This window comes from Morone saxatilis, unplaced genomic scaffold, assembly GCF_004916995.1.
Source record: "Morone saxatilis isolate NCDOM2014 unplaced genomic scaffold, NCSU_SB_2.0 Contig21, whole genome shotgun sequence".
NCBI classification, from domain to species: domain Eukaryota; kingdom Metazoa; phylum Chordata; class Actinopteri; family Moronidae; genus Morone; species Morone saxatilis.
The window spans coordinates 17955203-17969702 of NW_023339774.1; the positions used below are offsets into that span (position 1 = coordinate 17955203).

The 14500-nt window shown below is 40.2% G+C and overlaps 2 protein-coding genes across 2 annotated transcripts in view; both read right to left on the minus strand.

The window, feature by feature from the left end:
• mrps2 (mitochondrial ribosomal protein S2) overlaps positions 1-1358 on the minus strand; it is a 2572-nt gene extending 1214 nt beyond the window's left edge. The window contains exons 1-3 of the mRNA XM_035667605.1: positions 1264-1358; positions 878-988; positions 676-796 (exon numbers count right to left, since the gene is read on the minus strand). Coding sequence (XP_035523498.1) covers positions 676-796; positions 878-988; positions 1264-1288 — 257 coding nt within the window. The 5' untranslated portion in view covers positions 1289-1358. The remainder of the gene's footprint in view (positions 1-675; positions 797-877; positions 989-1263) is intronic.
• A 56-nt stretch (positions 1359-1414) lies between these two features.
• On the minus strand, positions 1415-12731 carry ppp1r26 (protein phosphatase 1, regulatory subunit 26). The gene is made up of 5 exons (XM_035667604.1): positions 12310-12731; positions 4927-8281; positions 2388-2502; positions 2099-2184; positions 1415-2004 (listed from the first exon to the last, which is right to left on the minus strand). The coding sequence occupies exons 2-5, from the start codon at positions 8208-8210 to the stop codon at positions 1968-1970; spliced, it is 3522 nt and encodes a 1173-aa protein (XP_035523497.1). The 5' UTR covers positions 8211-8281; positions 12310-12731; the 3' UTR covers positions 1415-1967.
• Positions 12732-14500: the final 1769 nt, after the last annotated feature.

The window sequence follows — 14500 nt, forward strand, 5'->3', positions numbered from 1 at the left end:
AAAAAAAAGTAAGAGAAGTTCAGGAATAATACAAAAACTAACCCATACACTTGCATGAAGCCCAATAACCCTAAACATATTAGCCAAAGCAACCATGAGGCTATAGGTTTTAATACTCCTGACAAGATGAAAGGCTAAATGTCACACCCCGAATGTCTGCTGTTGTTGGGATGTACACTTCACACAACTGCAAACATGCAACCAAATATTAAATATATAATGAATGTAAGTTTTATGTTAACTGTGTATTATCTGGTAGATCTCCACATCCTTTGCAAGAGCTTAAACAATTAGACAACTGACTGATAAGTTAGTGTCAGTGTAAGATAGCAATAACTAGTTTAATAACTGATTGTCATTTTTAAATTGTGATTCTGCTTTTCACTGTTGTTTGGGATCGTAAACTGAACCTTTGGCATTTAACTGTGGGTCAGACAAAACAGAGACCTAAACATTAATCAGTACTCAAAAAAAGTATATTACTTGATAATGAAAAGAACCATTAGTTGCAGCAATATCCCTCACAATCAACAGAACTGCTTTAACGTCTCGTGTTTCCTCTGAATGACATCATTTATCTAGATGTTCAAGCAAGCAAGTGGTACATTTAGAGAGACTGACATTTGAGCAACAACACCGACAAACAGTCGCTGAGCTGTGGGAATTAATACCAACCTGTGCCTGCAACCTTTTTTGTGACCAAGATGCACTCTGGCGTGGAACAGGTCTTTCAACGAGACGAGCTCAGACACACGGAAGAAGTCCGGCTTCTCGAGCGGCTTGTTTATGATTTGTTCTGTATGGAGGATAAAATGACATTGCTGAGAGTCTGGAGAAAAACAGCACCAACCAACACTGCCTCACACAGTAAGCTCACCGTGGTCAACTTGGGGTGGAGGTGGTTTGATGGACGCTGCAGCGGCATAGTGATGTCCACCACAGGAGTATCCGACCGTAACAGCCCGTGAGTGTCGTAGCCCCAAAAGACCTGAACGCAAGGCAGAGATATCGGTCAAAACATTGGTCAAAACATCGGTCAAAACATCGGTCAAAACATCACTGAGGCGAGTTCCGCTAACGCCAGCTACCCAGCTAGCTGCTAGCTATGAGCTGACGTTAAGTTAACAACTTGTCGTTCAGGGTTACAAACATAAAACGACGCCACAGCTCTTCTACGCATCTAAAGATGTCTGAAATAACATTACATTCAAGATATCCCCCCCGACCATAACGCCACACTGTCGGACAGTTATGTGCTCCTACCTTTAGTCAGCGCCCTGGTCGCCATGCTTGCTTCAGTACCACAGAAGGTCAGCCAACTGCGGCTGCGCGTTTGTAGTTCCTGGGATGCCGAAAAGCTAAGCGCTGTCGTGGATAATGCACTACACTACCCATAGATCCTTTTTTTTTTCCCTCACAACTTTATTGAAAAACAAAAACACTACGCATGTCATTTAGCTACAAAAAGCCATACTAGAACATAAAACAACGGCAATGTTAAGAAATAACTGATAGAAGAATTAATTTTAATCTATCTGATCCAACATGAGTTTTACAGAACAGCAACTGACCCTAAAACCATAACACCAGTAAACTCTTATTATTCAGTAGAAATGTGAAACAAACTAAATATTAAATTGTAGTTAAGACTAATGGCAGGAGTTCTTGGGGTTAATGATTTACTTTTTAGTCAAATAAATGTATTGTTATATATTTTGGAGAATCTTAACATATAACTTATAATATTAAAAAACAGGGCAAACCCATTTTTGCTTCAAAATCCAACTAAAAAAATATGTACTGTAAACATGAAGCCACAATACAAAATTGCCACTAGCCTGCAACATCAAACCTGAAAAGCCAACCTTACATAAACAAACACTTAGTGCAAAATGATTATTCAACAACCCACATACTGTAATTTCAAGCATTATCTATATGCATGTTTTTTAAATGCAGAAGTGTTATTATGTTGTGCTCTGGTCACTGGGTGCTTCCTTTCTCCTGAAAAAGAGGGAAATCATCTACGATGAGTTGGTTTTCATTTAACTCTGATCACTCACTGTGAAGACCAAACCATTTGTGTCCAATCACATACCTGTCGACTGGAATGAACTGAAGCTTTCTTTTGACACGCTGCACGGCCTTGTTCTGCGCAGGACCACCTTTGAGTGAAGGTACCCCCTGCAAGCATCGTATAATACATATTTCACACTCGCTGGATCTGGAACTTTTTTACAAAAAGCCAAAGTAAAACTATATGCTCAGCTTTCCTTTCCAGGCTAGTGAACTTAGCTAATATGTTACTGAATATCTGGTTTTCATCTTATAGGGATACAAATACTGAAGCAAAATTAACTTGCGGCCATGATTCTACATAATTGTACCTTCTTGCATTTTCTAGCCAGGTACCTCCCGTTGAACATCCTGCTTCTCTCCTCTGTTGTAAGAGCTATGCAAGGTCTGAAGGTGATGCCAGGGTCAATGGCACTGGACAAAGACCTGGGCAAGGCAGAGCAGGATACACATCAGACCAATTCCCAGTAATTACTTAATCATCTCATAATTGATCCCAAAGTCCATCTTCAAGCCTGTAAATTAAACCAGTAATCATCCATGAGGCATTTAACTATGATGCAAATTATTATACATTATTAATGAGAGACCCACTGTTCCTCGGATTCCACTCTTTATTACACAGATGCACTTAAAAGACACAGCAAAAGTTGTTTTTCAGAAAGAGTAAAAGAAAAAAGAAACACTTCTTACAAAATATTTACAAAACCTGGCAATGCACAGCATGTTCAGTTCCTTTTTTTTTTGATAAACAAAAATAAATAGCCTTTTTTCACATATGAAATTCAAGAAAACTTTAACATGACAAAGAAATGAACACACTAAATATCAAGTATAGCAAGACAGAGAGGAGTAACTATGTGGCTTCTGTGGAATCTGGAACAACACTTGAGTCGTAGAGGTAATAAGTCCAAGACTTTTACAGTGGCTTTCATCGACAAATGAGATTTAAATTCCCATCTATAAATTTAAACCATATAATAAACTAAGGGCACTGTGTCTGAAAAACCAATAGTGCTGGCAAGATGAAGCGTAATATCTTCATGTAGTTGGGAAAAGAAACAAAAATGATTCCAGTACCCACTGGTGTTCTAAATTTGCCCTAAAAAGGTGGGTCAAGGGTTATGTGTTTCAAAAGTGTACCCCGGCATTTTCTTTTCATGTGCAAAAGTTAGAAAGGTCAATGTGTGGGTGAGAAAGTAATTATAACATATTATTTTATTAGAAGCAGCCAGATTTAGAACTTCAGCAGCGTGAGATAATGACAAAGAGGTGAGATAGAGTGAGTGAGGAAGTAAAGTGGCATGTTTTGAAGGTGGAGCTGAGAATAGACCTTTTTTCACAGCATCCATTTTGACATGAAATAGTCGGGTAAACACGGGTGTTTATCAGCGATAGTAATTAAGGTTCCATTCCATTCAGGTCGAGCAGATTCAGGGGGCTGCTACTGTGCATGTTGGCTCACTGGAAAAGCTCTGCTACACTATAATGACGTGGAACCTTCATTAGTATCATTGGTAGAACCTGTGCTTATTATGCTACCATTTCATGTCAAAATGGCTGCTGTGAAAAAGGTCTCTACAGAGTGATTATTCTTGGCTACACTTGAGTGGGATGGTACTATATGGGGAGGAGTCTGTTGACACAAGCAACCAGGGCGAAACCGTGAACAATTCAGTAAATGTTTGACATGTTTGAATTTGGTCAGGTAAAGTCGTGGTTAACTCTATTATGCTAGATTTGATCTCTTTTTTATTAATAAATAAGCACTTTTAGGATAGTTTTTTGATAAATGTAATCTCATGTTATAGAAATTTTTTATTATAACATTTTTGCCATGTAACCCCACTCTGCATGAGATTGCTTAGGACTGCTACTGATGCTTATTTTCATTATTGATGATCATTAATCTTTTACTATAGAGGAGTAAAAAAATGGCAATCAGAGCTTCTCAGAGCCCAAGGTAACGTCTTCAAATGTTGATTTTCTCTAGACTAATCATCATTTCAGGTCTAATAAATCAGGTCATAAATGTTTTGCATGCACACAGTCTTTATTTTAGTAATCTAGAGTCTAGTAAACGTACCAAGCTGTGTAAAAATGTTTAATTTATTATATTTACTGTACACCTGAGCGTAAATGGATCTAGTTATATACGTTTTATCTTTTGACTTTAATTGAGATGCCCCTAATGAAGGCTGTGACAGAAACGTATTACAATAACATAAAAAATAATTACTTTTTAACTTTTGCACATAAATCGTCTTTGACCTCTTAAAGTAAACCTACATACCACATGTGAATTGTGTAAGATTATGTAATATCAGCATGTATGTTTTGATTAGCATTGCTAATTTACATTGTCCCACTGGTACATTTAAAAGATACAACCAAATTTTAAGCATTTGGACTTAACCACAAACCCTTATTTTGTCATAATGACTGGTTACTTTTCTTGGTCACTTCAAATTTACATAAAACGTGACAGATATTTAGGACAATGTCATTTTTTGCACGAAAGTATTCTACTCATGCAGTCTGCCTCTTGTACCAATATGTCACTGTATTGCTTTTTAAAGGTTCGATGATATGATTTAACCTCAGAGCACAAAAAAAAAAAAAGTTTTCATGATGGTGCCATTGTGTTACATAGCCGTATAAATGTACAAACGCATTAAAAAAATGCATGTTTTGTTTAATCATATTAACAAACGTTCCCTTAGAGCCTATAAATCAATGAGCTTGATCATAACCTACATTATATTTGTTAACAGGGCACAATCAAGAAATGAACTTACATAAAATTGGAATATGATGCTATGGGACATATTGACCAAAGAAAATACTTACAATGTGGAAAAGCCCTGCTTCTTCTCTGGATTTCTCCTTTTGTCTGACTCACAATCTGCCTCATCTATAAATTCTTCCTCTGTTCTTTCTAGATGTACTTCTTTATCATCTATCTTCATGCTCTCGCCTTCTCTTTTTATCTCACTTAGCAAGTTGACTCTCTCCTTTCCCTCGCTCCTTTCCCTGCTTCGCACCTGGACATGGTTGGTCCTATTAGATTCCAGCTCAACAAACACGCTCTTGTCCTTACGCATATGCACCATACTCTCCGTCTCTCCGTCTATAGGGCACTGTGATCTGTGGCCAGGTGGGAGGCTCTGTGAAAAGGACATCCTTGGATGCTGCCTGGCAGTAGATAAAAGGTTTAAAACAGGGGCTCTGAATGTGGTATTTACAGTTGTCTCTGCAGAACAGGGGAATGGTGCTCTGCTGGTCCTTGCAGAGGACCAAACAGTGACTGGAGTCTGTGATTTGGGGGTGATGACCCCGCTTTGAAATGGTGGAGCTGCTGTTGCAATCTCGCTGGTTTTAGATGATGTGATAAGGAATGGAGTTCGACTCGGAGTCCTAGTGTCAGTAGTGGGGAGTCCAAGGCTCTGGCGCCACTTGATTGACTCCAAGCGGGAATGAGCAAGGTTAGGACTCAAAACCGTCCGAACCCTCTCCACCTGTGGGGTAACATCCTGGATGTTGCCTCTCCCAGCGCCAGGCCTCCTTTGCTCCGTTCTCGCAGCCCCTGCCCCGTCTGCTGGTTCCAAAAGACTGGGGCTGCGGGACTGGACTGAGGACAGGTATGAATGTGCCCCGATAGAGATGTCTGGCAGAGAACTCTGTGGCGTTGGAAGAGGCTGACTACTCAGTGGAGACTGTCCAGAGAGAGGGCTGATGCTTTTTCTTGGAATTTCAGCCAGCTGATTTTCCTGTTTAATGTCTTCAGCTTGAAGTAGGGTACAAACTGTGTCAGTGCCGTTACTTTTCTCTGCAGTGGAAACTTTGGCCTTTTCAGCCAGAAACCTTCTGATCTCTTGCTCAATGCTATCATCGCTGTCTACTGAACTGCTATCTTCCTTTATCTGAAGAGCAGTCTGAGTATTGTGCAGTGACGGCGTGTTTTGCCCTTGAGTTGCTTTCAATTTCTCTGTTTCATCTTCATGCATATCATGCTCTTCACTCTTATTATTTTGTTTATGTTGTGAAATGCTCATTTTACCCAACCCAGACTTCTCTTTCATGTCATCCTTGCTCTTATATACTTTCTTGAAAGCACTGCGCTTGGAAATTGGATCAGGTTTGGACCTTTTGGTCGGTAAAGCATTTCCCAGCATTGGTTCTTCATCCTTGAGGCACTTCCTAGATTTCCGCTTTAGGTCTCTGGTTTTTTTCTTTGACTTCTTTTTTGTCTTGAGCAGGTCTTTTATTGCAGTGTCTAGGTCCGCATCACTGTCGAGCGAGCTGCTTTTGTCTCCACTTGGCTCTGTCTCGTGTAATCCAGCTATTGGGTGCGTCTGACTTCTCTGGGAAAACACCAATGGGCTTGATTCTTTTCCATGCTCAGGTAAAGGTTTAGGGGCTGCTTCTTTAACGTTGTTATCTGTGCCCGACATGTTGGAAATGCTACAGGTTTCTTCTTTGTGTTTTCTTCTCTGTGTCAAAGACAATCTTGGAGGTTTCTTTTGGCTTGCAACTTGTGTTGCTTTCACTTCCTCTGGTTCATTTACACTAGCAGGCTCTTGAGTCGAAGCAGAGATGGGCGGCTGTTTGTTCATTTGGGCCTTTTGCTCAAGAAATTTCCTGATCTCTAGCTCTATCCCATCTTCACTATCAATGGAGCTGCCATCACTTTCTTCATCTGGGCAGTTGTCAGGAAACGAAGATTGCAAGGAAGATTCAGTGGGGGCACAACTGCTAAGGCCAACACTATGATGGAAGACCTCAGGCATAACAGTTTTTGAAATGTCCAGTATTGCCTCTGCACACATGAGCTCTGCGGTTGTATTAACCTTTGGAGGGGCAGGGGCAGAGGTGGGGGTAGGGGTAGGGGTAAGGGTAGGTTGCTCCTTAAAACTCTCTACTTTAAACAAAAGCAACCCATTTCCCTTTCCCTTCGAGCTCTCCGGAAGGGTATTCTTAGGTATGAAAACAGATGAAGGAGGAGGTTGAAAAGACTTCACTTCTTTCTCTGTTCGAGTCTTTTTCTTTCTAAGTTTGTGTTTCTTCATGTTTTCCTTGCTTGTACTCCCAACAGCAGGCATTAATGGCTTACAAAAGGGTTTTTGCTTGTGCAAGAATGGTTTCAGGACACTCTTCTCCTTAAGTTGTTCAAGCTGGTAGCAGCGAATAGCTTCTTCAATCCCATCATCGCTAGTGGAGTCAGACTCCTCTTTGCATGCATGTGGGATGAAAGCCTCACTTTTGTTCTCCTGCTCCTTTTTCTCTAACTGGTATCTTTGAATAGCCTCCTCGATGCCATCATCACTACTGGAATCATTTGAGTCTTGCTCCACCTTAACAGTGACGGGACAATTTACTTTGTTGAAGAGGCTGATTGTTTTAGAGGGGCTCTTTGTCTGCTCTTTGGGCAAGAATAAATTCTTTGTTGTTGTACTTTTATTAGAATCCAATTTCTTAACTGTGTTGTCATTTAGCGACACCTTGTTTTTAATATACTTTTTTATAGGTACAACAGCTGCTGCTGTGGGAGTGTCAGCTTTGACACTTTTTGGAAACTGGCTACTGGCAATCAAAAATGTATTGCTGTCAGAGTTCTGTTTGGAGACCTCAGAAATAGGTGGGGTTTTCCTGGGAATTTTGGATGAAGGGAGAAAGGTGAAGCACGGATCCGCCTTGCGTTTGTGATCATCTTTTTCCTTCAGGTATTCAAGTATTGCCTCCTCAATTCCTCTGTCCACTGAATCATCACTGTCAGAGTCACTGCTCTTGTGGTTGATTGGGGAGGAAACATCTGCCTGTTGGTTTTCAGTGGGACCTTTAGTTTTAGACTTGGCTCCCACATAAGAACCCACTGCAACCTTGCAGACTTGGGGATGACCTTCCTGTCCTGACAGCACGTTTCCCTCGATCTCGTCGCCCATCTCGAGTGAGGACTGGGTGCTCCTAAGACTCTCAATGATCATCTGGACCTTGTCTGAGATAGGTGTGCCTCTGGTGGACAACTCTGTGTCAGAGTCATTGAAGCAGATTGGAAGGCTATAGCCTCCAGGTGGGCCACATGTTCTCCATTCTGTTTGCGTCGCTGCGACAGGAGGTACATTCATCAAGTACATTCTAGTGAAGTGAGGTGAGGTCCTCGACCATTGGAGTGCAGCTGCCTCCGATCACAATCACATTGTTCAATCTGAGAAAAAAACAGAAATGGAGAAACAGACAAGTCAGACAACACTGATAACTAAAGCCTCCATGTACAGATGTATATGTTTATGGGATTCATCTATCAAAGTATCCTGATGACATTCATTATTATTCATTCAGTTTCCACATGTCTAATCCTTTTGTAAGAGCTGTGAATGAAGTCATTATGTCACTGAAATATTGCAAGCGGATCCGTCCAAAACAATTTGTCTAAACATGTCCAAGTGTACAGACCTCTTGAACTCATAATGGATTTCAGGGAGATTTGATGGATATTTCAAGGGAGTTTCCAGTTGGAGCTACCAAAAACACATTTAAACAACATAAAAGCTGCAATTAAAAATTACTTATGTAATTGATTATTTTTTACACTGATTACTTGTTTGTACTGTGAAATGTCAGAAAGTTTCCATCACAGTTCCCTAGAACACAAGGTGATGTCTCAAAATTATAGCCCAACCAATAAAGGATGTTTGAGAGTTAAGTAAAAACCTGATAATACATGATTTTTTAAAATAATAATTGGTTTGTTTTTTTATTTACCTGCCCCTGTTGTTGATCTCTTACCCTGACAAAGAGGAAAACATGATGCTTTGTAATAAATAACAATATATAAAATATACATCCATACTAGCAGACTGAACATTTTGTCAGTTGCCTTTGATTTATTTTAACCACTGTAATCAAAAAGACGATATTACTCATCAATGCACATATAATTATTATGGTAAACTTCCACTAAATCTATGACTATCTGCTCTCCTTCACTTAACCTACAGTCTATCAGGTCAATGCTGACAAAGTGTCCAGTCAGAATACAAATCCTCGCAAACATCCTGAATATGCTGCGGAAAAGACATCATCAGTGCTCTGCTACCATCATGTGGAGGAACTCCATGTGACCTCTCTGCAGTACTTACTGTGGGCTGTATGTTATCATGTAAAATGAAATGGTGCTGCGTAGTTTTGGTAGCGTTTCTTTGAGCCTTTGGGGTGCAGTAGTTATTGCTTATTTATGGCCGAATTTGTGAATTTCTGGGAGTATTCAGATGACTGTGTTCACAGTATGTCCAATGTCTGCAGCTTCTGTAAGTCTCCTAGCCCTGTTTTGGTCAAATTTTCCAAAATATCCCATATAATTCCTATGTAAATAATTGTAACTCAAGTGCATAAAAGTTGTACTCCAAAACTGCACAAGACAACGCTGCTGGGAAGTGAAAGGCTGCAGTGAATTGGAAGGCTGAAAGTATTTAGGTCCATTGGGTCACACTGAGGGGAAGAATGGACTTCAAATAGCTCTGACAAATTATGACAAATAATCTCAGGTCTTTCAGCTAGAGCCAAATCTTAGGAGCATGCCAAAAGGTACTTTTGCAATCACCATTGAAGTGTAGCAGCACAATATCATAAACTTCACTCACATTAACTCAGATCAGGAAAAAACAACTTTCTCAGTACCACTCAGTCTGCACGCCAAACTGTCATTATTTATTGCTCTGTTTTGTAGTCAGCATACTGTGATTCAATCAGTCAAGCCCCCCCCGGCCCCAAGTGAGTTCCTTTGAAAGTCATAATATGGTTCACACACTGATTATAATATTCCAAAAGTTGATTTTGACAATGCAAGGGAAATCTTTTCAACCTCCTCCTTCATCTGCTTTCAAACAAGACAAGGCTTTATATTAGGTAAAAGGGCAAGAGCCACCTTACTATTTATGGTGCACATTACAGAACACATTTGCCATTAATCAAATTACAGCAAAGTAATTGCCACACAGTGAACATTGGACTTTCAGGACCCCCAAGGGTCTGGGGCCCTTTGGCAGTTGTCCAGTTTATCCAGTTGGTAATCCAGCCCTGAATAAATGTATTTTATTCCAGCATAAATACTAAAAAATAAAACAATATTCCACTCTATCCTGACATGTGATGACTTTGCACACTAGTACCACAGTATACTTGAAGGCCTGTTGTCTTCCTAAATTATCTGATTGTGGCAATGGCTGAAACAGGTTTAAAAAAAATACTCAGAATCAAGCATATGCAAGGGCCATGCAAGGTATCAAGGGAAACATTTAGGATTAATTTTGAATCATTTAATTTAGACTCCATACTATCGCAGTGTAAGAACAGGACCTGAAGTTACAGGTTGCTGTGGCTAGTCCATCCATCTATTACACAGCACTGTGTCAGTGGCATGCTGGCAGCTGTGCTTTAATACCAATGTGCCCTCTAATTATGGTATCAATTACCTCAAATTAATGGTGTTAAATTATCATGTTCAACCAATTGGTCCTTGTCCCCGTAAACACTCTTTGTGCCATTAAGTTTTAATGTGGCACTGGATGTCGTTCAAGCTCTCCCTGATGGCCAGTTTTGACGGTGCACACATCCCACTCTGTAATGCAATATCAAACAAATACTTAAAGTTGTCACGACATGGGCAGGCTGGGCTGCTGGAGTTCAGTTACTCTTGGAAAAAGTATTCAGATTTTTTATGCTTCTATGCAAGTAGAGATGCAATATATAGTAGTAAGTAGGAAGTAAGTCCTGTATTTTTTACTAAAGTAAAAGTACATAGGCCTATGTATTGTCAGTAAAATGTACTGAAATTATCAATACTAAAAGTACACCTATACTTGTCATATCATTATATATTATATTATTGGATTATTATTACTGGTACATCAATAAATTGAATATGGTGAGGGTGGAGCTAATTTTATATGCAATGCAACATATTTTATATCATAGCTTTTTTTAATCTTTAAACTGGAAATACTTTAAGTAACTTAAACTGTACTTCTGGTACTAAATGTAATACTTTCCACCACTGGGGCTAATACATCTGGGTTTGGAACCGATAGGTGCCTTGGTCTTAAGGTTTGCCTTTTAAAAACAGACTTCTCTTGTTTCTGATATCAGATTACAGCTTGTTTGTGTTGTTACATTATGCAAACACAATTCTTGCACGAGTAGCCCATGTTAATGCTATTCCTGGTCTCATTCTCTTCAGATACTGGATGGCATCATGCATCTGAACCCTGGCCCGTACTACTACTACTACCAGGCTGTCCTGTGAGTAACCTAATGTCCAGAGTTGAACTCTGCCACAGCCAGTATTGTGCCTCCATCAACAGACTTGCTTCCAGACATGAACCCAGCCGAGGAGTCGCTATGCAGGAGCGTCTGCTAGCCTACATACCCCCAAATGTAAATCCTCCAGCTCAGTGTGCAGCCTGCAGGGGCAATGAGCAACCCGACTACAGCCTGACACCAACAGACAATATGCCAAACTCTTAACCAATTCTCCTCAGTGGTTATAACCCGCTGAACCCGATATCAAAGTGCAAATAAACAACAGGAAATCGGGATAGGTCACCAAATACGCCCCGCTGAAAAATGCCGAGAAGCGCATAAACCGAGCTAAAAACGTAGCATAACGTAGTCGTATGCCAACTTTGTTTGACATATCATGTGTACAAAGAAAGTTTCACCAGTCATGCCAACATTAGGGAGTAGCATTTTCTGTGTTACATAACCAAAACGTGTTGTTGCGTGTATTTTCCCTCCCATACGCTTTCCTGGTTGCAACGGAGCAACCCCGGCTGTCCCCGTAAGCCTCTAGCGGCAAGGACTGCACCGATGCCCGGCGTGCAGCGTTAGGAGACTCCGCAGAGCAACCATGTTTCTTGGTACCGGCCACGGTTGTCAAAAGCCACTGTAATCGGTCAGTAACGCCGCTAAACGTAAGTTATACCCGGTAAAGCTTCCATGTTAAACAATATGGTTGCATTTTTTGGAAGAAATGGACGGGATGGGGTGAAACATTGGAGGGATAACCGGGGCTGGTCGGCGACTTGAAAGACACAGGCGGGCCTCCCGGCTGCTGCAGCCCCGGCATTTTCTCCGGCAAAGAAAGCCTTTGTATTGAGCCACAGCTTACCCTCCTAGCCTCGGCTATTTTTTACACAGCTACAACCCACAAGACACCAGTACACAAGTTTAACTCACCTGGATATGTTACAAAACGACCGCTACACCCGTGTGTTCATTGCTGCGTGGATTTAAGACGGTAAGAAAAGCCGTCGTGGAGATATTTCGGTGTCCGTGACCAGCTCACACACACACCGCCTGAAGCTCTCGCCGTCGAGTCCCCCTCCGCTGCGACTGCCGGGCCCGGCCGGACAAGCTTCCTTAAACCCAGAGACCAGCCAAGCATGGAGCCTTTCAAATATGGCATCAGCAGATTTCCCCCCGGAAAATATCAACGCTTACATTTTAAAATGACAATATTTTACACGAATACATTGCAAAACACTGTGATATGTGTAATTTAGCGCCGTTAATGCTGCGTTAATAAATGAAAGTACGCGTTTCCGGGAACAATTAAGTGTACAATAACCATAAAAAAGGCTTTTTTTTTTTTTTTTTAAGAGGAGAGTGAAACTGTCCCACGCCTTCTTAAGAGAAAGTTTTATCTCCCACATGGCAGAGATGTTTGATTAAATAAGACAACTCCCAGTATGCTCAACACTGCTATCAGCTGTAGTGTTTTTCATTGGAATAAGATCCTGCACATAATTGTGCTGCCATGCAATTAAATGGTATTTAACTCAGGTTGGACTTGATATCTGCTTTATATTTAAAAGTTTTTTTTGTAATATATGTATTATACTTGTAAAACAGGTCAGATATACTTGAGGGTTATACAGCCAAACAACTCATTAACACCTTTGTAGAGACTATCCACTTTTTTAAAGTGTGTTTTTAATTTGATTCCAGACAATTGAGTCATTAAAAAAACATTCAAGATACATTAAATTCAGTTAGCCTTCACCCCCTATGACCTAATCTAAATTGATATTGGTGCTTAATACCATGTTTACAAAATAAGATTGAAGTCACATACTTTCACTCCAGTAAATAGGCCTACATTTGATTAAAAATCATAATTTAAAGGTTTTGGGTGTTTGTTATGGTAGCTATTCACAGCTTTCACTTTATAGAATCTTCCAGAAAGTCTCTAATAGGATGCATGGCTGTCACATTAAGTCAGTACAACTCTTTTGGTAAGGTTGGGCTACATATGGGGGTCAGGCACATTATTGCAAAGAGGTATTTTTGGTACTGTAATTGCATACTGTAGGAAATGTCCACACGTGGGTAAAACGTGCATTAGCGACCCTGCCAGCACTCAGCCTCAACAAGGCCAGTATGCGAAAAACAGCAGATTCAAAACAAATTTACCTATACATGGATTTAAAACTGTTTTAAAAGCCAAAATGTTGGTAAGGGATAATAGACACATTCACAGCAGAAGTTCTTCATGGGGATGAATTATCTGCTAGACATTAAAAAAAGTCACTAGTACAGTTTTGTACTGTACAAAATGGCTTCTGATCTAAGAGATAACACCTTCAGTCATTTGAGATTAGCTGTTCACTGTGCAACATACGTAAAGTGAATCCAAATAGTTTCCCATAAAAGTTTTCCAAACTATCAGACAAAGTTTAGGATTCCTAGTTTTACTTGAGACACCAGCAGAGTGGAATTGACACACAGGGGCGGATCTAGAGAAATATTCATGGGGTGGCCAGAGAGTGGTAAGGGGTAGCAGAAATATATGCTGATTTAATCACAAACAATCACATATATCAATATTTGCTTGGAAAAAGCCCAAATGAAGATACTGAACTCAAAAACATAACATTATTGTGGCACATTATAGAAACTTCTAAAGATGGCATTAGAAATCAATGAATTGTTTTATTTTTATATCTTTAGACAATTTTACACATATGTATCTTATTTCATTGAACTTAAGCCTACCACTTAATCTTAAATGTGGCCATAAGAGATCATTAATTTCCTTTTTTTAACATGTCATTTACCACCAAACTGGGGTGGCAGCTGGGATGGCCAGGCATCCTTTAGGAGTGGTCGCTGCCAACTGATGCCACTCTTCAACATCCGCCTCTGTCCTCTTAACTCTCTTTTCTGTCTCATTAATCCAGGACGTGGTTAATGGAAGCTTATCTTGTGCATGGCTGAGACTACTACAATTTAAAGGCTGCATTGTGAGCAGTAGGCTTGTAACACCAAACTGGACCAGCACATCTAACCAGTTGACTCTGATCATGGCCCTGTTCATTGGGGAAATACTTTGTCAGAGGCTTTGGATATAAATGTTCAGCCAAATATG